At 47.8% G+C, this 25226-nt stretch overlaps 1 protein-coding gene across 6 annotated transcripts in view; it reads left to right on the forward strand.

Annotated features, from left to right (window-relative positions):
* Positions 1 to 1029: 1029 nt before the first annotated feature.
* The window catches only part of aadat (aminoadipate aminotransferase), a 77168-nt gene continuing 52971 nt past the window's right edge, over positions 1030 to 25226 (forward strand). The window contains exons 1-3 of one of the 6 annotated variants that reach the window (XM_080189473.1): positions 1030 to 1130; positions 15097 to 15168; positions 22187 to 22254. In XM_080189473.1, the coding sequence (XP_080045599.1) occupies positions 22203 to 22254 (52 nt within the window). In that variant the 5' untranslated portion in view covers positions 1030 to 1130; positions 15097 to 15168; positions 22187 to 22202. Of the gene's footprint in view, positions 1131 to 1607; positions 1682 to 15096; positions 15169 to 22186; positions 22255 to 25226 lie in introns of those variants that run through there. The other 5 variants (XM_080189469.1, XM_080189470.1, XM_080189474.1 and 2 more) reach the window with 5 other exon arrangements.

The raw sequence follows: 25226 nt of genomic DNA on the forward strand, positions 1-25226 counted from the left end.
TAACCCACACGTAGAATCATAGAACCCTAGGACCCGACAGTACAGAAAGAGGCCCTTCGGCCCATCGAGTCTGCACCGAAGGCCTACCCCCCCCCCCCCCCCCATATCCCTACGCGTTACGCCCACTAATCCCTCCAACCTATGCATCCCTGGGCGGCACGAAGGGGCAGTTTCTTAGCACGGCCAATCAACCAAACCCCGCACATCTTTTGGACCGTGGGAGGAAACCGGAGCGCCCAGAGGAAAACCCACGTAGACGCGGGGAGGACGCACAGACGGCGACCCGAGCCGGGAAGCCAAACCCGGGTCCCCGGCAGCGGCTCTAACCCCCTGCGCCGCCCCGAGAGCTTTCCGCGGGTAGGTAGGGAATTCACGACGTGGATGCGCCGGGGTTGGGCTGGGGTAAACGCAGTAAAAAGTCTTGACCACCTGGTGTCACGATGTGGGTGTGCCGGCGTTGGACTGGGGTAAACACAGTAAAAAGACTGACAACACCAGGTTTTAGTCCAACCGATTTATTTGATAATAGACTCACAAGCTTTCGGGGTTAGCCCCGAAAGCCACCTGACGAAGGGGCTCACCCCGAAAGCTTGTGAGTCTATTATCAAATAAATAGGTTGGACTAAAACCTGGCGTTGTCAGACTTTTTACTGTGTCAACCTGGTGTTGCCAGACTTTTTACTGTGTCAACCTGGTGTTGCCAGACTTTTTACTGGTGGGGAAATTCCACGGGGTTGGCAGCTCTGAGTGAAGGAGTTCTTCCTCATCTCGGTCGGGAAGGAGAGAACAGAGGGCAAATATTTGATTCTAAAGGTCTGTTTCCTTTTTTTAAGAATAAAGCGTTTGCTCCACCCAGGTTTGCGCTGGGCGGATTGCAGGGATGGGTGAGCGGTCAGCCTTGTGAGTGGAGTGTGTATGGGGGTGTTGAAGCAGCGATTGCCCGCTTGGAGCGCAGTTGGAGCGGAGCGGGCGAGGCAGCGCTGAGCCGAGCAAGAGGCGCTTGGCTGTGGCCCGGGGACTCGCCGCACACTCACTCCCCTTCCCTTCCCCTCTGGTCCAGCGTAGTGGAGGGGTGGAGGGGGGGGGTCGGTGCGGCTCAGCAATGAGAGGCAGCGCGATGTTGCGGAACGGTGAGTTAATCAGTGTCTCGTGTGCGCTGGGGAAAGGTGTGGGGAGCTGCTGTTTACGAGAAGCCAGTATTGTCTGTCTGTTCTGTCTGTGTGTGAGTGATCTGTAGTTGTAAATCAGTAATCTCTAAACTGTCTGTGCTTTATATGCTCTGTCTGAGGCCAGAACTCTCCATTCACCTGACGAAGGGGCTAACCCCGAAAGCTTGTGAGTATATTATCAAATAAATAGGTTGGACTAAAACCTGGTGTTGTCAGGCTTTTTACTGTGTGTGTGTGTGAGTGACAGGCTCAGGGCACCAGTAAACCCAGCCCCGGCAGCACACGCAGGCAGGAGGCATGGCAGAGTGTGTGGGAGGATTCAGCCCTGTGCCCAATCACTGCCCCCTCTCCCAGCGGGGGCGGGCCCCCCCGCGTTTGCCATTGAAAAGGGAATCATTACGTTGAGAAGCAGAGAAGGTTTTACCCAGTGGGAGAGGGGGTGGTGTTGTTGCTGCTGCATCCATTTTGACCAAGACACAGCTACTACTGTCCATTGTGAAGTGCTTACCCAGGTGAGGATCTTTTTTTTTCTCTCTAACTTGGGTGGCACAGCGCCAGGGACCCGGGTTGGATCCCCGGCTCGGGTCACTGTCTGTGTGGAGACTGCACATTCTCCCCGTGTCTGCGTGGGTTTCCTCTGGGTGCTCCGATTTCCTCCCGCAGTCCAAAGATGTGCGGATTAGCTGCGTTTGGCCATGCTAAATTGTCCCCTAGTACCAGGGGGAATTAACAGGGTGGATACCTGGGGATAGGGCCTGGGTGGGATTGTGGTCAGTGCAGAATCAATGGGCTGAATGGCCTCCTTCTGCACTGTATGGATTCAGTGGGATGAATTTTCCAGTTCCGCCCACTGTGCTAAAGACTTCAGGCAGGATTTTCCGGTTTTGGGGCGAGCTGGAAAATCCCACCCTTTGATTCTGGTTAGCACTGCTGTCTCACAGCACCAGGGACCCAGGTTCAATTTCCCAACTTGGGTCACTGTGTGGAATTTGCATGTTCTCCCCATGTCTGTTTAGGTTTCCTCTGGGTGCTCTGTTTTTTTGTTCCCACAGTTCGAAAGACATGCTGCTAAGGGTGCATTGGCCATGCTAAATTCAGTGTCAGTGCACTTGTGATACTAGTAAATTAACTTTAAACAAATAGTTTGTCTGTTAGCAAGACATAGATGGGGTGCAATGCCTCATCTTGTCATTTTGGATCTTGTTCGTCTCCCTGGCAGGAACCATGAATTGGATTAGACTGGATTTTGAATTTGGTTTTTGGAGCAAGCAGGGAATGGATTCAGGATCACCTGGTCCACTCTGAGTATGGTAACTTTAAGGAAGCAGTAAAAGTTTTAAAACATTAAAAGGGAAAGTAAAGTTCCCACCGTGCCAGATGACCACAAGCCAACGGATGGTGATTTTGACCTGAGGATCACCACATCTCAGGCGAGGGGCAAAGTTGAGTTGCCTCAATGAATAAAAGGTAAAGTTGCCATAGTCCCAGATGACCATAGGTTGCTTTCCCTGTTGAGATGGGGTTTTTGGTTTATTCATTGAATGCTCCCCAGCATTTATTGCCCCTCCCTAGTTTACCTGAGGGCAGTTGAGAGTCAATTGATGTGGCTGTGGAGTCACATGTAGACCAGACCAGGTAAAAACAGCAGATTTCCTTCCCTAAAGGGCGTGAGTGAACCTAAGAGGTTGTTCTGACAATCAGCAATGGTCATCAGCAGATTCTTAATTCCATATTTTCTTTTTATTGAATTCAAATTCCACCATCTGCTGTGGTAGGATTTGAACCCAGGTCCCCAGAACATTAGCTGAGTTTCTGGCTTAATAAATCTAGCGATAATACCACTAGGCCATTGCCTCCCCTAAGGGTCATCATTTATTCATGAATGATCCTTAATGAAACAATAAATAAGCTCAGCTGGTACAGGGATTGAACCCATGTCGTTAACATCGTTCTACATCACAAGTCAGCCATCCAACCAACTGAGTTAACCAGCCCCGTTTTCAATGCCTCCTCATTACGTGTACAGAAGGTTCAAAGACCTGCTCCTGGTGCTTGTATATTTAGAGTCATAGAGGTCAACAGCATGGAAACAGGCCCTTTGGCCCAACTTGTCCATGCTGTCCTTTATTTTTTAATCACTAAACTAGTCCTGGTTGCCCAAAACAACTGCTGTACAGGGACCTTTGTCACGGCAGGAGATTCCCAAGAGGACAGCTGATCTGTTTTCGAGGCCTCCTCAAAGCATCCCTGAGGAGAAAGGAACATCCCTACCAACTTATCAGAGCCCCTAGCTTGTGACTGGCCACTTGAGAAGGCACCAAGCTCATTGAGAGACTTCATCACCAGAACTTTGGGGGTGTGGAGGCAATGGCCTAGTGGTATTATCACTAGTATTAATCCAGAAACTCACCTAATGTTCCGGGGACCTGGGTTCAAATCCCAGCACAGCATTTGGCCCATATCCCTCTATGCTTACCTGAGTCATGTAACTGTCCAAATGCTTTTTAAAAAGACAAAATTGTACCCACCTCTACTACTGCCTCTGGCAGCTCGTTCCAGACACTCGCCACCCTCTGTGTGAAAAGATTGCCCCTCTGGACCCTTTTGTATCTCTCACTTTAAACCTACGCCCTCTAGTTTTAGGCTCCCCTAGTATTGGGAAAAGTGGTTGACTGCCTAGCTGACCTGTGCCCGTCATTATTTGAATAATGGATTTCAATGTCGGTAATTTTGGAAGTTGTGCGTTTTGGTCGAACGTATGAAGAGGTGTACTCCTCAGAAAATGAGTGGTGGGAGGTGGTTTTGAGGGGTCACGGGGGTCGTCCTTCCTCCTCCTTAGACAGTCCTTCGATGATTTGCTTTCGGTCTGGCTTCTGATTTGGCTGAGATTAGTCCAGTGCGCAGACTGTACACGGTGTCACATGCAGGGCAGGTGATGTTTGAAGGGCTGTGGGCCCATCATGTCAGCGTCTGTACGTCTGCCTTTGAACAATTCCTTTTTTTTTTGTTCATTTTGCGGGACATGGGCGTCGCTGACTGGCCAACATTTATTGCCCGTGAGCTGAGGGGCTTGCCAGGCCATTTCACAGGGCAGTTAGGAGTCACTGTGCCACCTTGCTGCCCCACAACCCGATCTCGCAATGAAAGCTAACGTAACTCCACTATTCAATATTCATCTGCAATCTTTAGGCATTGATGTGGTAAGACACAAAGTGAAAGATAGTTTGAATTAGCACACGAGCTAAACTACTTTTCCTGGGTGGCACGGTGCCAGGGACCCGGATTCGAATCCCGCCCGTGTGCAGTTTGCACGTTCTCCCTGCATCAGGAAATGAGGGGTGGAGAGGTGGTTGTGGGCACTTATGGGGGTCCTTTCTCCTCCTTAGACAGTCAAAAGGGTGATTTGCTTCCAGTCTGGTTTAATGGTTTCTAAGATGGTTGAGAATAGTCCAGTGTGCAGACACTGCCATGTGCATGTGGCAAGTGGTGTTTGAAGGGCTGTGTAGATGGGTTTATATTGAGGTTTGTGCGTTCCCTTCAACTTCACTTTTGCACCTTTCCACTCACAGAATTGTTATGGTGCAGAAGGGGAGGCCATTTGGCCCATCATGCCTGTGTCTGCGTATCTGCCTCTTAGCAATTTTTTTTATATATGTATTCATTTGTGGGACATGGGTGTTGCTGGCTGGCTGGCATTTATTGCCCATCCCTTAATTGCCCTTGACCTGAGTGTCTTTCCAGGCCATTTCAGAGGGCAGTTGAAAACCAACCACGTTGCTGTGGTTCTGGAGTCACATGTAGGCCTGGGTAAATGTGTGGGGTTACTGGGATGGACCCTGGGTGCGATTGTTGTTGGTGTAGGCTTGATGGGCCGAATGGTCTCTTTCTGCACTGTAGGGGTTAAAGCGCCGAGAAAATAACAGCACAGGAACAGGCCCTTCGGCCCTCCAAGCCTGCAGTGACCATGCAGCCCAACTGAACTAAAACCCCCTCCCTTTCGGGGACCATATCGCTCTATTCCCATCCTATTTGGCACAGTGGTTAGCACTGCTGCCTCACAGTGCCAGAGGCCTGCGTTCGATTCCCAGCTTGGGTCACTGTCTGTGTGGAGCCTGCACGTTCTCCCCGTGTCTGCGTGGGTTTCTTCTGGGTGCTCTGGTTTCCTCCCACACTCTGGTTAGGTGCGTTGACCCAAACAGGTGCCAGAGTGTGACAACTAGGGGAATTTCACAATAACTTCATTGCAGTGTTAATGTAAGCCTCACTTGTGACTAATAAATAAACTTTACCTCAACTTTATTTGTCAAGACGCCTCTTAAAAGTCACTATCATAGTCACTATTGGGTTCTATGATTCTTTCAGATACCATTTCCTCAGAAAAAGCCACCTTTTTAGCTGAGATGAAGTGTCAGTTCAAGCCTGAGATGGGGTGCAATGCCTCATCTTATCAGCTTGGATCTTATTTGCCTCTCTTGTGGGGCCCATAAATTGGATTCAATTGGAATTTAGTCTTTTGGATGGAATAAATATCTGAAACAAAAAAATTTTTAAAAGGGAAGGAACTTGCATTTATATAGCACCTGACACACCCTTGGGACATCCCAATGTATTTTGCATCTGTTGAAACACGTCTGAGAGGTGAACTGGAGGGGGGGGGTGGTGGGATGGTGGGAAATATTGCCATAAACACGCTATGTGACAATGCATGAATGCTCAGTGACGAGCGAACCAGAGTTAATGTTTTAGATCAATGACCCATTGTCAGAAACAGTAACTAAAAGTCGTTAACCTGAGACAATTTAACTCTGCTTCTCTCCGCACTGACGCGCTGACTATCCCAGATTTTTCACTTTTTATTTCAGATTCCTGGCATCACATCGCTAATCTGTCTTTGTGAAGTTAAATGAGGTGTGACAACAAGCCAGCGCATTAGTGGAATGCACTACTTTTTAAAAGTAGTCATAGACTAGAATCACTACAGTGCAAAAGGAGGCCATTCGACCCATTGAATCTGACTACAATCCCACCCAAGCCCTACTCCCATAACCCCACACATTTACCCTGCTAATCCCCCTGGCACTAGGGTCAATTTAGCATGGCCAATGCACCTAACCTGCACATCTTTGGACTGTGGGAGGAAACCCATGCAGGGAAGAATGTGCAGACTCCACACAGATGGTGACCCAAGCCGGGAATCGAACCCTGGCACTGTGAGCCTAACCACTGTGCCCCAGTGGTGCAAAGGGACATTACCACACATAGATAGAGTTCAATGAATTATGATGGGAGGAATGGCCTGGACGTGTGAGGCTGAATGCCCTGCTTCAGGCGTGACTGAGGCTTATCATGTCATCTGAAAGATCGCACCTCCAGTAATGCAGCACTCCTTCAGTTTGATAATGAAATGCTAACCTAGATTCCTAGAGTGCCTCTAGTTGAACCAATTGTTCACCAATATTCTGCAACTCAGCCAAGGTTCAAATTGAAATACCAGCATTCAAATTACGTCAAAAGACTCGGAACATCTTATACAAACATGTCGGCAACTCGTGTGTTCATGAAATGCATAGAACCATAGAACACTACAGCACAGAAAAGGCCCTTTGGCCCTTCTTGGCTGTGCCGAACCATTCTTCTGCCTAGTCCCACTGACCTGCACCTGGACCATATCCCTCCACCCCCCTCCCATCCATGTACCTGTCCAAGTTTTTCTTAAATGTTAAAAGTGAGCCTGCATTTACCACTTCATCTGGCAGCTCGTTCCACACTCCCACCACTCTCTGTGTGAAGAAGCCCCTCCCCCCAGTATACCCTTTAAACTGCCCCTTCACCCTTAACCCATGTCCTCTAGTTTGTTTCTCCCCTAGCCTCAGTGGAAAAAGCCTGCTTGCATTCACTCTATCTATACCCATCATAATTTTTTTACACCTCTATCAAATCTCCCCTCATTCTTCTACGCTCCAGGGAATAAAGTCCTAACCTATTCAACCTTTCTCTGTAACTCAGTTTCTCAAGTCCCAGCAACGTCCTTGTAAATCTTCTCTGCACTCTTTCAACCTTATTGATATCCTTCCTGTAATTAGGTGACCAAAACTGCACACACTGCTCTAAACTTGGCCTCACCAATGTCTTATACAGCCTCACCATAACATTCCAACTCTTATACTCAATACTTTGATTTATAAAGGCCAGTGTTCCAAAAGTACTCTTTACGACCCTATCCACCTGTGATGCCACTTTTAGGGAATTATGTATCTGTATTCGCAGATCCCTCTGTTCTACTACACTCTTCAGTGTCCTACCATTTACCTTGTATGTTCTACCTTGGTTTGTCCTTCCAAAGTGCAATACCTCACATTTGTCTGCATTAAACCCCATCTGCCACTTTTCAGCCCATTTTTCTAGCTGGTCCAAATCCCTCTGCAAGCTTTGAAAACCTTCCTCACTGTCTACTACACGTCCAATCTTTGTATCATCAGCAAATTTGCTGATCCAATTTACCACATTACCATCCAGATCATTGATAAAGATGACAAACAACACTGAACCCTTTCGCGCATCACTAGTCCCGGCCTCCACTCAGAGAAGCAATCCTCCACTGCCACTCACTGGCTTCTTCCATTGAGCCAATGTCTAATCCAATTTACTACCTCTCCATGTATACCTAGCGACTGAACCTTCCTAACTAACCTCCCTTGCGGGACCTTGTCAAAGGCCTTACTAAAGTCCGTGTCGGCCACATCCACTGCCTTCCCTTCATTCGCTTTCCTGGTAACCTCCTCGAAAAACTCCGATGGTCAAATATGACCTACCACGCACAAAGCCATGTTGACTCTCCCTAATAAGTCCCTGTCCATCCAAGTATTTGTAGATCCTATCTCTTAGTACTCCTTCCAATAATTTACCTACTACTGACATCAAGATTACTGGCCTATAATTTCCCGGATTACTTTTTGAACCTTTTTTAAACAACGGAACAACATGAGCTACCCTCCAATCATCCAGCACCTCACCCGTGGGTACCAACATTTTAAATATATCTGCCAGGGCCCCTGCAATTTCAACACTAAGTCTCCTTCAGGGTCCGACGGCATACCCTGTCTGATCCTGGGGATTTAACTCCCCTGATTTGCCTCAAGACTGCAAGCACCTCCTCCCCTTTAATCTGTATAGGTTCCATGACCTCCTACTTGTTTGTCTTATTTCCGTAAACTCCATGCCAGTTTCCTTAGTAAATACGGATGCAAGAAACGCATTTAATATCTCCCCCATTTCTTTTGGGTCCATACAAAGCCGACCACTTTGATCTTCAAGAAGATCAATTTTATCCCTTGCGATCCTTTTGCTCTTAATATACTTGTAAAAGCTCTTCGGATTATCCTTCACCGTAACTGCCAAAGCAACCTCATAGTCTTCTTTTCGCCTTCCTGATTTCCTTCTTAAGTAGTTTCTTGCACTTTTTATAGAGGGGATTAAGGGTTATGGGGAGAGGGCGGGAATGTGGAACTGAGCCACGACAGATCAGCCATGATCTTATTGAATGGTGGGGCAGGCTCGAAGGGCTAGATGGCCTACTCCTGCTCCTATTTCTTATGTTCTTATGTTCTCAAGCATCTTATTTGTTCCTTGTTGCCGATACATGTCTTACATTTCTCTCTTATCAGATGTGCAATATCCCTCGAGAACCAAGGTTCCTTATTCTTATTCACTTTGCTATTAATCCTGACGGGAACATACAAACTCTGTACTCTCAAAATTTCTCTTTTGAAGACCTCCCACTTACCAATCACATCCTTGCCAGAGAACAGCCTGTCCCAATCCACACTTTTTAGATCCTTTCTCATTTCTTTAAATTTGGCCTTTTCCCAGTTTAGAACCTCAACCAGAGGACCAGATCTATCTTTATCCAAGATCAAGTTGAAACTATTGGCGTTATGATCACTGGGACCAAAGTGTTCCCCTACGTACACTTCCATCACTTGCCCTAACTCATTTCCTAATAGGAGATATAATATTGCATCCTGTCTAGTTGGTACCTCTATATATTGATTCAGAAAATTTTCCTGAACACATTTTACAAACCCCACCCCGTTCTAGACCTTTAACGGTATGGGAGTCCCAATCTGTATGTGGAAAATTAAAATTCCCTACTATCACAACTTTATGTTTCCGGCAGTTGGCTGCTATTTCTCTGCGGATTTGCTCCTCCAATTCTCGCTGACTATTGGGTGGTCTATCATATAACCCCATTAATGTGGTCATACCTTTCCTGTTACTCGGCTCCACCCATATGGCCTGGGTAGATAAACACTCTAATCTGTCCTGCCTGAGCACTGCTGCAACATTATCCCTGACTAGCAATGCCACCCCCCCTCCCCACCTTCATCCCTCTGCCTCTATCACATCTGAAACATTGGAACCCAGGAACATTGCGCTGCCAGTCCTGCCCCTCCTGTAGCCAAGTTTCACTAATGGCTATAATGTCATAATTCCATGCGTCAATCCATGTCCTCAACTCGTCTGCCCTCCCCACAATACTCCTAGCATTGAAATAGACACACCTCAGTAGATTATTACAACCACACAGAACCCTTCTGTTTGTGATTTTACATGAACTATCATCATTTATTTTCACCTCCGCTCCACTATCTGCTCTGGCACTCTGGTTCCCACCCCCCCTGCAAATCTATTTAAACGCCCCCCAATAACACTAGCAAACCTCCCTGCAAGTATATTGGTCCCCTTGTAGTTCAGGTGTAACCCGTCTCTCTTGTACAGGTCCCACCTGCCCCAGAAGAGGTCCCAATGATCTAGAAATCTGAAACCCTGCCCCCTACACCACTTCCTCAGCCGTATGTCCATCTGCCTGAGCATCCCACTCTTACCCTCACTGGCACAGGTAGCAATTCTGAGATTACTACCCTTGGCGGAGAGAGTTCGAGGACCTCAGATCAGACGTGTCAACCCACTGAATTTAAATGCGTAATGTATAAAATTTTCATTAAACCATAGAATCCCTACAGTGCAAGGGTCGTGTTTTCAGGATCCTTAAGGGGCAAGGGGAATCAGTCACAAGTCCTAGTGCATATCGGTACCAATGACATAGGTTTGGAGAAGGGATGGGGATTTAAAACAGGAATTTCGGGAGCTAGGATGGAAGCTGAGAGCCAGGACAAAGCATGTTGTCATCTCTGGTTTGTTGCCGGTGCCCCGTGCTAGCAAGTTGAGGAACAGGGAGAGAGTGCAGATTAACACGTAGCTGCAGGGATGGTGTAGGAGAGAGGGTTTTATTTACATTGATAATTGGAGCACGTTCTGGGGAAGGTGGGACCTGTACAAACAGGATGGTTTGCACCTGAACCAGAGAGGCACCGATAACCTGGGAGGGAAACTTGCTAGGGCTCTTCAGTTGGGTGGGGGGGGGGTTAAACTAATTTGTCAGGGGGATGGGAAAATGGACCGTAGTCCAAAAGCCAGTGTTGAGGGTCGTGAGGTACTGAGGAGGGTATCAAGGTCGCAGGGGTGCACAGGCAGACAGGATGGTGGGTTGAAGTGTATCTACTTCAATGCAAGGAGCATCTGGAATAAGGTAGGTGAACCTGGAGCGTGGATTGGTACTTGGGACTATGATGTTGTGGCCCTTGTGGAGACATGGTTAGAACAGGGACAGGAATGGTTGTTGGCAGTTCCAGGGTACAGATGTTTCAGTAAGAGTAGGGAAGGCAGTAAAAGAGGCAGAGGAGTAACATTGTTAATCAAGGACAGTTTAACGGCTGCTGAAAGGCATTTCGAGGGCGATCTGCCGACTGAGGTAATATGGGCTGAAATTAGAAATAGGAAAGGAGTGGTCACATTGTTAGGAGTTTTCTATAGGCCCCCAAATAGTAATAGAGATATGGAGGAGGAAATGGCAAAGCAGATTATGGATAGGCGTGGAGGTCACAGGGCAGTTATCATGGGTGACTTTAACTTTCCAAATATTGATTGGAACCTTTATAAGTTGAACACTTTGGATGGGGCACTTTTTGTACAGTGTGTGCAGGAGGGTTTCCTGACACAATATGTGGATAAGCCGACAAGAGTTGGGGCCACATTGGACTTGGTAATGAATCAGGCCAAGTGTTAGATTTGTTTGTGGGAGAGCACTTTGGAAATAATGACCACAATTCGGTGTCCTTCATTATTGCAATGGAGCGGGATAGGGTCACATGGCAGGGTATGGTTTATAATTGGGGCAGGGGTAATTATGACACCATTAGGCAAGAATTAGGGAGCTTAAGTTGAGAACAGAAACTGTCAGGTATGGGCACAAACGAAAAGTGGAGCTTGTTCAAGGAACAAATATTGCGTGTCCTTGATAGGTATGTCCCTGTCAGGCAGGGAGGAAATGGCCAAGTGTAGGAACCATGGTTCACAAAGGAGGTTCAATGTCTTGTCAAGAGGAAAAAGGAAGCGTATGTAAGGATGAAAAATCAAGGTTCCGTCGGGTCGTTTGACGGTTACAAGGTAGCTAGGAATGAGTTTAAAAAAAGGGCTTAGGAGAACTAGGAGGGGGCATGAGAAGTCCTTGGCGGGTCGGATAAAGGAAAACCCCAAGGCTTTTTACTCTTTTATGTGAGAAATAAAAGAATGACCAGGGTGAGGTTAGGGCCTGTCAAGGATAGTAGTGGGAACTTGCGCATAGAGTTAGAAGAGATAGATGAGGCATTGAATGAATACTTTTCTTCAGTGTTCACTAAGGAGAGGGGTCATGTTTTTGAGGATGAGTGTGTGATGCAGGCTGATAGGGTGGAGGAGGTAGAGGTTCTGAGGGAAGACGTATTAGCAATTTTGAAAAACCCAACGGTTGACAAGTCCCCTGGGCCAGATGGGATACGTCCCAGGATACTTTGGGAGGCAAGGGATGAGATTGCGGAGCCTTTAGCTTTGATCTTTGGGTCCTCACTGTCCACGGGGATTGTGCCAGAAGACTGGAAAGTGGCGAATGTTGTTCCTGTCTTCAAGAAAGGAAATAGGAATGTCCCTGGTAATTACTGGCCAGTTAGTCTTACTTCAGTGGTTGATAAGTTAATGGAAAGGGTCCTGAGGGATAGGATTTATGACCATTTGGAAAGATGCAGTTTAATCCAGGATAGTCAGTGCAGTTCCATGCGGAGTAAGTCTTGCCTCACAAATTTGATTGAATTCTTTGAGGAGGTAACTAAGTGTGTAGACGAAGGTAGAGCAGTTGATGTCGTATACATGGATTTTAGTAAGGCGTTTGATAAGGTTCCCTATGGTAAGCTCATGAAGAAAGTAAGGAGGTGTGGGATAGAAGGAAATTTGGCTGATTGGATAAATAACTGGCTGTCTCATCGAAGGCAGAGGGTGGTGGTGGTGGTGGAGAGAAAATTTTCAGACAGGAAGCCAGTTACCAGCAGTGTACCACAGGGATCAGTGCTGGGTCCTCTGCTATTTGTGATTTTTATCAATGACATGGAAGAGGGGGCTAATGAGTGAGTTAGTAAATTTGCTGATGACACCAAGATTGGTGGAGTAGTGGATGAGGTGGAGGGCTGTTGTAGGCAGCAAAGAGACATTGATAGGATGGACCGAAAAGTGGCAGATGGAGTTTAACCTTGATAAGCGCGAGGTGATTCACTTTGGTAGGACAAACTTGAATGCGGATTACAGAGTCAACGGCAGGGTTCTAAGGAATGTGGAGGAACAGAGGGATCTTGGAGTTCATATCCACAGATCTCTGAAGGTTGCTACTCAAGTGGATAGAGCCGTGAAGAAGGCTTATATTGTGTTAGCGTTTACTAACAGTGGGTTTGGGTTTAAGAATCGTGGGGTTGTGCTGCAATTGTACCGGACCTTGGTGAGACCACATTTGGAATATTGTGTTCAGTTCTGGTCACCTCTCTATAAGAAGGATATGGAAGCATTGGAGAGAGTGCAGAGGATATTTAGTAGGATGATGCCTGGTTTGGAGGGTAGGTCTTATGAGGAGAGGTTGAGGAAACTGGGCCTTTTCTCTTTAGAGCGGAGGAGAATGAGAGGCGACTTAATAGTGGTTTATAAGGTGATGAGGGGGATAGATAGAGTGGATGCGCAGAGACTATTTCCTCGGATGGATGTATCTGTTACTAGGGGGCATAACTATAAGGTTCATGGTGGGGGATATAGGAGGGATATCCGAGGTAGATTCTTTACAGAGAGAGTGGTTGGGGTGTGGAATGCACTGCCTGCTGTGATAGTGGAGTCAGACACTTTAGGAACTTTCAAGTGGTTATTGGATAGGCACATGGAGCACTCCAGAGTTATAGGGAGTGGAATAGCTTGATCTTGGGTTTGGACGCAGCTTGGCACGACATCAAGGGCCGAAGGGCCTGTACTGTGCTGTACTGTTCTATGTTCCATGTTCAAGTTCTATGCATAGGAGAGCCCATTTGGCCAGTCAAGTCTGCACTAGTTCCCTGAAAGAACATCTTAGCCAAACCCACCTCCACACCCTATCCCTGTAATCCTGCGTATTTGGAAACACAGTGGTTAGCGCTGCTGCCTCACAGTGCCAGTGACCCGGGTTCGATTCCCAGCCTTGGGTCACTGTCTGTGTGGAGTTTGCATGTTCTCCCCATATCTGCGTGGGTTTCCTCCGGGTGCTCCAGTTTCCTCCCCCGGTCTAAAGATATGCTGGTTAGGTGCATTGGTCATGCTAAATTGTCCCTTAGTTTCCTGGGATGTGTAGGTTAGAGGGACTAACAGGGTAGATGTGTGGGGTTGTAGGGATAGGACCTGGGGTGGGATTGTTGTCGGTGCAGACTTGATGGGCTGAATGGCCTCCTTCTGCACAGTAATGTTTCTAGGATTTACCATTTATGATCTGGAGGAGGGAACCGAGTGTATGGTGTCGAAATTTGCTGATGACACCAAGATTGGTGGAACGGCTAATTGTGTGGAGGGTGTGGAGAGTCTGCAGAAGGATCTAGATAGGCTGGGCGAATGGGCCAGGAAATGGCAAATGGAATTTAATGTTGGCAAGTGCGAGGTGGTCCACTTTGGTAGGAATAATGGTAGGAAGGACTATTACTTACGTGGAGAAAAACTGCAGCAGGTGACGGTGCAGAGGGACCTCGGGGTCCTTGTGCATGAGTCGCAAAAACCCAGCTTGCAGGTGCAGCAGGTGGTCAGGAAGGCGAATGGGATGCTGGCCTTCATAGCGAGGGGGATTGAATATAAAAGTAGGGAGGTCTTGCTGCAGCTGTATAGGGCACTGGTGAGGCCGCAGCTGGAGTACTATGTGCAGTTTTGGTCGCCGCACTTACGCAAGGATATTTTGGCCTTGGAGGGAGTGCAGAGGAGGTTTACTAGGCTAATTCCGGAGTTGAGGGGGTTGAGCTATGAGGAGACGCTGAATAAACTAGGCTTGTACTTGTTAGAGTTTAGAAGAATGAGGGGAGATCTCATTGAGACGTATAAGATGATGAATGGGATGGATAGGATAGAGGTGGAGAGACTCTTCCCGCTCAGAAAGGACAGTAGGACTAGAGGGCACAGCCTCAGGACAAAGGGGGGGCGGTTTAGAACGGAGTTGAGGAGGAATTTCTTCACTCAAAGGGTGGTGAATCTCTGGAATTCTCTGCCCGTTGAGGTGGTGGAGGCTGCCTTGCTAAATATTTTTAAGACGCGGGTTGATGGGTTTTTGATGAGAGAGGGGATTAAGGGTTATGGGGAGAGGGCGGGAAAGTGGAACTGAGCCACGACAGATCAGCCATGATCTTATTGAATGGCGGGGCAGGCTCGAAGGGCTGGATGGCCTACTCCTGCTCCTATTTCTTATGTTCTTATGTTCTTATTACCATGGCTAATCTCCCTAACCTCCACATCTTTAAACTGTCTTGCTGTTGTTTCCCATGTGTTAAAAATATATCATTCTTTCTTACAGGCATCATGAATTATGCCCGATATATCAATGCAGTCAGTGCAGCACGGAAACCATCACCAATTCGAGAGCTGAGTGAGTAAAGGAACAAATCTGTCTCTACCAGTCATGTTCTACTCTATTTCCACATAGAGAAAAGAAAATTACAGCGCAGAAACAGGCCCTTCGGCCCTCCAAGGCTGCACCAACCATGCTGCCCAATTTAACTAAAACCACCTACCCTTCCAGGGACCACATCCCTCTATTCCCATCCTAATCATGTATTTGTCAAATGCCCCTTAAAAGTCACTACAGTATCCACTTCCCCTACCTCCTCCGGCAATGAGTTCCAGGCACCCGCCACCCTCTGTGTAAAAAATCTGCCTTGTATATCTCCTTTAAACCTTGCCTCTCGCACCTTAAACCTGTGCCCCCTAATAATTGACTCTTCCACCCTGGGAAAAAGCTTCTGACTATCCACTCTGCCAATGCCCCTCATAATCTTGTAGACTTCTATCAGGTCTCCACTCAACCTCCATCGTTCCAGTGAGAACAAACCAAGTTTCTCCAACCTCTCATGATAGGTGATGCCCTCCATACCAGGCAACATCCTGGAAAATCTTTTCTGTATCCTCTCCAAAGCCCCCACATCTTTCTGGTAGTGTGGCAGCCAGAATTGAACAATATATTCCAAGTGCAGCCTAACTAAGGTTCTATAAAGCTGCAACATGTCTTGCCAATTTTTAAACTCAGTGCCCTGGCCAATGAAGGCAAGCATGCCATATGCCTTCTTGACTACCTTCTCCACCTGCATTGCCATTTTCAGTGACCTGTGTACCTGTATACCCAGATCCCTTTGCCTATCAATACTCTTAAGGGTTTTGCCGTTTACTATATATTTCCTATCTGTATTAGACCTTCCAAAATGTATTAGCTCACATTTGTCTGGATTAAACTCCATCTGCCACCTCTCCGCCAGGTCTCCAACTGATCTACTTCCTGATGATCCTCATTGCTATTTGCAAATTCACCAACTTTTGTGTCATGCACAAACTTATTAATCAATCCAGTCACATTTTCCTCCAAATCATTTATATATATGTATATATATATATACTACAAACAGCAAAGGTCCCAGTACTGATCCCTGAGGAACGCCACTTGTCACAACCCTCCGTTCAGAAACGCACCCTTCCACTGCGGCCTTCTGCCTTCTTTGACCAAGCCAGTTTTGTATCCACGTAGCCAGCTCACCTCTGATCCCATACGACTTCACCTTCTACACCAATCTGCCATGAGGGACCTTGTCAAAGGCCTTATTGAAATCCATGTAGACAACATCCACAGCCCTACCCTCTTCAATCATCTTCCTCACTTCCTCAAAAAACTCGATCAAGTTAGTGAGACACGACCTCCCCTTCACAAAGCCATGTTGCCTCTCACTAAAACGTCCACCTATTAGGGTTAGGTTGACTGGCCATGCTAAGAAATTGCCCCTTAGTGTCCAGGGTAGCGGAGGTTAGAGGGGTCAGTGGGTATAATATGTAGGGCCTGGGTGGGATTGTGTTCGGTGCAGACTCGATGGGCCGAAGGGCCTCTTTCTGCACTGTAGGGTTCTATGATTCTATTTCCAAGTGGTAATAAATCCTGTCTTGTAGAATCCTCTCCAATAATTTCCCAACCACTGGTGTTAGGTTCACCGGCCTGTAATTATCTGGATTTTACTCTGCCTTCCTTAAACAATGGAACAACACTGGCTATTCTCCAATCCTCTGGGACCTCCCCTGTAAAACAGGAAGTAATCTCATAACACGAGCTTAAAGTCCAACCTGGTTGGTAGGTACAGAAAGTAATCTCACAACACAAGCTTAAAGTCCAATCTGGTTGGACTCTAAGCTGGTGTTGTGAGATTTCTTTCTGTTTTACCCCATCCAACACCGGCATCTCCACATCACGACCTCCCCTGTAGCCAGTGAGGATACAAAGATTTCTCTCAAGGCCCCAGTAATTTTCCTCCCTTGCCCCTCTCAGTATTCTGGGGTATATCCCATCAGGCCCTGGAGACTTGTTGACCTTTATGTTTCTCAAGAACCCGAATACCACCTCCTTTTTGATATCAACGTGACTCAAACTATCTACACACTCTTTCCCAGACTCCTCATCCATCAAGTCCTTCTCATTGGTGAATACTGACACAAAGTACTCGTTTAACACCTCGCCTATTTCCTCTGGCTCCACACATAGATTCCCTCCCTCATCCTTGAGTGGGCCAACCCTGTCCTTGGCTAAAAGCCTTGGGATTTTCATTATTCCTGTTGTGACCTCTTTTAGCCCCCCTTACTCCTTGCTTAATTTCTTTCTCCTTTCAGTTTTAGTCCTTGGAATCCTTAACATGCAGGAGGCCATTGAGGCTGCACTGAGAACAATCCCACCTAGGCCCCATCCCCAACATCCCACATATTTGTCCCACTAAACCCCCTAACCTGCACATCCCAGGACACTAAGGGTCAATTTAGCATAAGAACATAAGAAATAGGAGCAGTAGGCCATCTAGCCCCTCGAGCCTGCCCCGCCACTCAGTAAGATCATGGCTGATCTGTCGTGGCTCAGTTCCACATTCCCGCCCTCTCCCCATAACCCTTAATCCCCTCTCTTATCAAAAACCCATCAACCCGCGTCTTAAAAATATTTAGCGAGGTAGCCTCCACCACTTCAACGGGCAGAGAATTCCAGAGATTCACCACCCTTTGAGTGAAGAAGTTCCTCCTCAACTCCGTTCTAAACCGCCCCCCCTTTATCCTGAGGCTGTGCCCTCTAGTCCTACTGTCCTTTCTGAGTGGGAAGAATCTCTCCACCTCTATCCTATCCATCCCATTCATCATCTTATACGTCTCAATGAGATCTCCCCTCATTCTTCTAAACTCTAACGAGTACAAGCCTAGTTTATTCAGCCTCTCCTCATAGTTCAACCCCCTCAACTCCGGAATCAGCCTAGTAAACCTCTTCTGCACTCCCTCCAAGGCTAAAATATCCTTGCGTAAGTGCAGCGACCAAAACTGCACAGAGTACTCCAGCTGCGGCCTCACCAATGCCCTATACAGCTGCAGCAAGACCTCCCTACTTTTATATTCAATCCCCCTCGCTATGAAGGCCAGCATCCCATTCGCCTCCCTGACCACCTGCTGCACCTGCAGGCTGGGTTTTTGCGACTCATGCACAAGGACCCTGAGGTCCCTCTGCACCGTCGCATGCTGCAGTTTTTCGCCATGTAAGTAATAGTCCTTCCTACCAGTATTCCTACCAAAGTGGACAACCTCACATTTGCCAACATTAAATTCCATTTGCCATTTCCTGGCCCATTCGTCCAGCCTATCTAGATCCTTCTGCAGACTCTCCACACCCTCCGCACAACTTGCCGTTCCACCAATCTTGGTGTCATCAGCAAATTTCGACACCATACACTCGGTTCCCTCCTCCAGATCATCTATATAAATGGTGAATGCATGGCCAATGCGCCTGACTAGCACGCCTTTCAGATTGTGGTCAGAAATGGGGCTGTTCACTGACGATTGCACCATTTACAACTCCTCTGTTGCCCATCGTCTAACGCAACAAAAACTGGACAGTATCCAGGCATGGGCTGACAATTGACGAATAATGTTCACACCACACCAATACCAGGCAATGACCATTACCAACAAGAGAGAATCTAACCATTTGATTAATTAGTGTCACAAGTATCGGGAAACAGTGACAAATATTGTTTCTTGCGCCCTGTCAAGACAAAGCATACTATTGATAGATTACATAGGGGAGAAGGAAAGGAGAGAGAGCAGAATATTGTGCTACAGTCATCGCTAGGGTGTAGAGAAAGATCAACTTAATGCAAGGTAGGTCCATTCAAAAGTCTGACAGCAGCAGGGAAGAAGCTGTTCTTGAGTCGGTTGTTACGTGTCCTCAGACTTTGTGTCTTTTTCCCAGCAGAAGAAGTTGGCAGAGAGTTTGCCTGGGGTGTGTGGGGTCCTTGATTATGCTGACTGCTTTGTCAAGGCAGCGGGAAGTGTAGACAGTTTCAGTGGGTGGGAGGCTGAGGTTTGCGTGATGGAGTGAGGTTCGCTCACAACCTTTTGTAGTTTCTTGCGGTCTTTGGACAGAGTAGGAGCCATGCCAAGCTATGAAACATCCAGAAGGAATGCTTTCTGTGGTGCGTCTGTAAAAGTTCGCGAGAGTCATAGCAGACATGCCGAATTTCCTTAGCCCCCTGAGAAAGCAGCGGTGTTAGCGAGCCTTCTTAACTATAGCGTGTGGCTATGGGAGCGGGTCAGAGACCAGGTATTCTACAGACAAGGCAGCCCACTTGATTCATGCCATCTAGAAGCTTCAACACCCACTCCAGATGCACAGTGGCAGCAGTGCATGCCATCTACAAGACGCACTGCAGCAACTCCCAAAGCGCCTTTCAACAGCACCTTCCAAACCTGCAACCTGCAGCACCCAGAGAGGTGATGGCAGCAGACCCAGACACACCATCTCCTGCAAGTCCCCCTCCAAGCTTCTCACCATCCTGATTTGGAATGATATCCCATTCCTTGATATTACAGACCACATGCTCTAACACTAAATCATTGGCAGACATCACACCCTACCCCCACCCACCCCATCCTATGCACCTCATCTGCTCCCTGCAGGGCAGTGCCAAGGAAGGCAGAAGTTACAGGGGAGCAAGACAGGACAGTGGGACCAATTGAATAGCTCTTTCAAAGAGCTTGTATAAGCATCGTGGGCTGAACGGCCTAATTGTGTGCTCTGCCAGTAATTTGATTTCATGCAATGTATGAAATGTGTCCACAGCTGCCTGGGATATAGAATTCCAAAGATTCAGAGCTCTCCGAGGGAAGGAATTTCCCCTTGGCTTGGTCCTCATTGTGCTTACTGGTTCACTTTTTAATTCATATATAGGCGTCAAAGGCAAGACCAGCATTTATTGCCCCTGAGAACCAACCACATTGCTGTGGATCTGAAGTCTCCTGTAGGCCCAGCCAGCTACCGATGGCAGATTTCCTTCCCTAAAGGGATATTAGTGAATGTTACTTCTGAATAGCAATCAGTAATAGTTACATGGGTCAACTTCACTGAAGCAAGCATTCAATGTGGGTGGCACGGTGGCACACAGAGGGTTGTTAGCCTGTGAGCACCGGTTCGATCCCCAGCTTGGGTCGCTGTCCGCGTGGAATCTGCACATTCTTCCCATGTCGGTGTGGGTTTCCTCCGGGTGCTGTCGCACGGTCTGAAAGGCGTGCTGGTTAGCTGCATTGGCCATGCTAAATTCTACCCTCCCCCCACCCTCCACGGTGTACCTAATGTGAGCCCAACCAGTGACACTAATAAATAAACTTGAACAGATTTTTGAAGCTCATTAACTGGATTTAACGTTGACCAGCGGCCGAGGTGGTTCTTGAACCCATAACCACAGAACATTAACTTGGGCCTTGGGTTTCATGTGATTTGTACCACTCTGCTCAGCAATGATTCACAGATCACCAGATAAACATTAATAGCAGAGAGAATTTGGAGAAGCTTGACTTTTGTACGGTGAGTTTAACTCACCTGCCCCCAGATCTATAAGTGAAATAATAAGTCCCATAAAGAGTGTGAATGTTCTGTGGGCGACAAGGTGCCTCTCAGTGCCAAGGACCGGGTCTAATTCCCGGCTCGGGTCGCTGTCTGTGCGGAGTTTGCACATCCTCCTCGTGTCTGTGTGGGTTTCCTCTGGCTGCTCCGGTTTCCTCCCGCAGTCCAAAGATGTGCGGGGTTAGGTTGATAAGCCATGCTAAATTGCCACTTAGCGTCAGAGGGACTGGCTAGGGTAAATAAGTGGGGCCATGGGGATCGGGGCTGGGTGGGATTGTGATCAGTGCAGACTCGATGACCCGAAAGGCCTCCTTCTGCACCGTGGGGATTCTATAATCCATTCGGTGCCGGCACATCTTTGTTTTCCGACAAGTGGCAGCATTCTCTCAAATGATACTTAACACAAGGCAAAGTCACCACAGTCCCAGCTGAGCGTAGGCTGTTCTCCCCTCTGATGGGGACAGCTGACTGGTGGTGATTTAATCTGAGGGTCAGCACACCTCAGGCAAGGGGCAAGGTTGAGAAGGCAGAGCCTTCGTGTGAAACCTCAGCTGGGGCGGGAGTTGAACCTGCGCTGCTGCCATTATTCTGCATCACAAATCAGCCATCCATTTCCAACTGATTGACATCAGCCGGATCCTCTAGATCAGAACATAGAACACAAACAGGCCCTTCAGCCCACAAGTTGCGCCGATCATATCCATACCTACCAGGCCATAGAACTATCTGTAACCCCCAATCCCATTAGATCCCATATACTCATCCAGAAGTCTCTTAAAAGACCCCAGCGAGTTCGCCTCTACCACCACCGACGGCAGCCGATTCCACTCACTCACCACCCCCTGAGTGAAAAACTTACCCCTAACATCTCCTCTGTACCTGCTCCCCAGCACCTTAAACCTGTGTCCTCTCGTAGTGACCATTCCAGCCCTGGGAAATAGCCTCCGAGAATCCACCCTATCTATTCCTCTCAACATTTTATAAACCTAATAAATCAGAGATCAATAAACTGAAGCCTGGCAAACCAATCATTTGGAGAGCTTAGTCATTTGAATCACTCGAAGGCTAATAGTGGAATTAAATTAGATTTGATCTGATTTCATTTATTATTGTTACATGTGTTTCTTACGTGCTGTACAAAGCATACTGTTCATAGAGAAGGAAAGGAGAGAGTGCAGAGTGTAGTGTTACAGTCATAGCTAAGGTGTAGAGAAAGATCAATTTAATGCGAGGCAGGTCCATTCAAAAGTCTGACAGCAGCAGGGAAGAAGCTGTTCTTGAGTTGCTCGGTGCGTGACCTCAGACTTTTGTATATTTTTCCCCGGTGGAAGAATGTCTGGCAGTGCGTGGGGGTCCTTAATTACGCTGGCTGCTTTTCCGAGGCAGCGGGAAGTCTAGACGGGGTCAGTGGATGGGAGGCTGGTTTGAGCGACGGACTGGGCTACACTCACGACCTTCTGTCATTTCTTGCTGTCTTGGACAGAGCAGGAGCCAGACCAATGTGCGATACAACCAGAGAGGACGCTTCCTGTGGTGCACCTGTAAAAGTTGGTGAGAGTCGGAGCTGACCTGCCAAATTTCCTTCACCTTCTGAGAAAGTACTTACGTTATTGTAGTTGGTAGCAGCTCATTTTGTGGGCAGGACTCTCTGGCCTCTCTGCGGTGTTGTTCCCAGGGCGGGAAGCAACAGAGGCTGGATCTTCTGGCCTCGCTGCTGTCAATGGAATTTCCTTAACTTATAGGAGCATCGTTTCGATCAGAACTCTGTTTCTCTCCTGAGGTTATCATAGAATCATAGAACCCTGCAATGCAGAAAGAGGCCCTTCAGCCCATCGAGTCTGCACCGAACACAATCCCACCCAGGCCCTACCCCCAATATCCCCACATGTTATACCCACTAATCCCTCTAACCTACACAGCCCTGGACACTAAGGGGCAATTTCTTAGCATGGCCAATCAACCTAACCTGCACATCTTTGGACTGTGGGAGAAAACCAGAGCACCCGGAGGAAACTTACACAAACACAAGGAGAATGTGCAAACCCCACACAGACAGTGACCCAAGCCAGGAATTGAACCCAGGACCCTGCCGCTGTGAAGCAGCAGTGCTAACCACTGGGCTACCATGCCGCCCTAAATAAAGTTTATTAGTCACAAGTAAGGCTTGCATTAACACTGCAATGAGATTACAGTGAAACTCCCCTAGTTGCCACAATCCGGTGCCTCGTTGGGTCGATGCACCTAACCAGCACGTCTTTCAGAATGTGGGAGGAAACCGGAGCACCCGGAGGAAACCCAAGCAGGCACGGGGAGAACGTGCAAACCCCAAACAGACAGTGACCCAAACCGGGAATCGAACCCGGGTTCCTAGCACTGTAAAGCGGCAGTGCTAACCACTGCGCTTCTGTTTTCCTTTCTGATTTCCAGCATCCGAAGTGATTTGATTTAATTAAAAATGAGGGAATAGCTTAAAAATAGGACGGAGATGAGGGGGAATTTCTTCTGCCAGGGCTGTGGAATTCTTTTCCCCAGAGAGCAGACTCTTGATTGTCGAGGGTTATGGTGGTGGGGGGGGTGGTGGTGGTGTTGGGTGGTCAGGAAAGTGGAGTTAAGGCTGCATTCAAACTAGTCATCATCTCCTTGAGTGGCAGAGTAGGCTCGATGGGCCAAATGGCCTCCTCCTACTAAATAAAAGCAAATTACTGCGGATGCTGGAATCCGAAACCAAAAGAGTAAAACTTCGACAAAGGATCGTCTGGACGTGAAACATAGAATATTCCAGCGCAGTACAGGCCCTTCGGCCCTCGATGTTGCGCCGACCAGTGGAACCAATCTAATGACCCTCTAACCTAAACTGTTCCAATGTTATCCATATGCCTATCCACTGACCATTTGAACGCCCTTAAAGTTGACGAGTCCACAACTGCTGCAGGCAGGGCATTCCACACCCTTACTACCCTCTGAGTAAAGAACCTACCTCTGACATCCGTCCTATAATTACCACCCCTTAATTTAAAGCTATGTCCCCTCATGTTAGCCGTCACCATCCGAGGAAAAAGGCTCTCACTGTCTACCCTATCTAACCCTCTGATCATCTTGTATGCCTCAATTAGGTCACCTCATAACCTTCTTCTCTCTAACAAAAATAACCTCAAGTCCCTCAGCCTTTCCTCATCAGACCTTCCCACCATACCAGGCAACATCCTGGTAAACCTCCTCTGCACCCTTTCCAACGCTTCCAAGTCTTTCTTGTTATGCGGCGACCAGAAACACCAGCTCTTTTCTCTCCTTACAGATGCTGCCAGACCTGCTGAGGTTTTCCAGCGTTTTGGCCTCTTCCTATTCCCGGTTTCGTGTAATCTTATTACGAGCTCATTACGACAAACACCCAATCTTGAGCCCCAGTAATGACTCATTGCAGCGTTATGGTTAATTGATCGAGACATCCCTAGACTTGCGACTACTCCAGTCAAACCAGTTTAACACGTGGATGGGCACAGTGACGTTTATTTGGTTTAAAAATCAGCAGACTCTTTAACTGAAGTCCTCCTGTACCTACCCCTCCCCCACCCTCCCCGGCCAGATCTTCTGCTCCTGCCGACAGTGACCACGGGCGGTGGAGTTTGCACATTCTCCCCATGTCTATGGGGGGGGTTTCCTCCGGGTTCTCCTGTTTCCTCCCACACTCCAAAGATGCCCGGTTTAGACTGATTGGCCGTGATAAATTTCCCCTTAGTGTCGGGGGAGATTAGCAGAGTAATGAAGGTTCCAGGAATGGGGTCTGGGTTGGATTGTGGACAGTACAGACTCGATGAGCTGAATGGCCTTCTTCTGTACTGTAAGGACTCTATGTTTCCTTGCTGCCGGATGGTGGGTCGTACACAACCCCTTAGCCCACCGGTCAATGGCAGATTACCAAAAGATATGGCAGGGCAAGGGGGTGAAAAATCCCACCCGTTGTCTTTTAGTTAATTAATCACGAGAGTTTCACTGAACAGTTTATGTATTAGTGTCACTAGTGGGCCTACATTACGCTGCAATGAGGTTACTGTGAAAATCCCCTAGTCACCACACTCCGGCGCCTGTTCAGGTGCACTAAGGGAGAATTTAGCATGGCCAGTGCACCCTAGTAAAAAGTCTGACAACACCAGGTTTTAGTCCAACCTATTTATTTGATAATATACTCACAAGCTTTCGGGGTTAGCCCCTTCGTCAGGTGAATGGGACGAAGGGGCTAACCCCGAAAGCTTGTGAGTCCATTATCAAATAAATAGGTTGGACTAAAACCTGGTGTTGTCAGACTTTTTACTGTGTTTACGCCAGTCCAACGTCGGCATACCCACATCAGTGCACCCTAGCCAGCACGTTTTTGGATTGTGGGAGGAAACCAGAGCACCCGGAGGAAACCCATGCCGACACGGAGAGAACATGCAGACTCTGCACAGACAGTGACCCAATTGAACTCAGGTCCCTGGCACCGTGAGGCAGTAGTGCCAACCACTGTGCCGCCCCCATGAACAGGG

The sequence above is a fragment of the Carcharhinus amblyrhynchos genome, chromosome 5, assembly GCF_965287045.1.
Source record: "Carcharhinus amblyrhynchos chromosome 5, sCarAmb.v2.hapA, whole genome shotgun sequence".
In the NCBI taxonomy this organism is placed as follows: domain Eukaryota; kingdom Metazoa; phylum Chordata; class Chondrichthyes; order Carcharhiniformes; family Carcharhinidae; genus Carcharhinus; species Carcharhinus amblyrhynchos.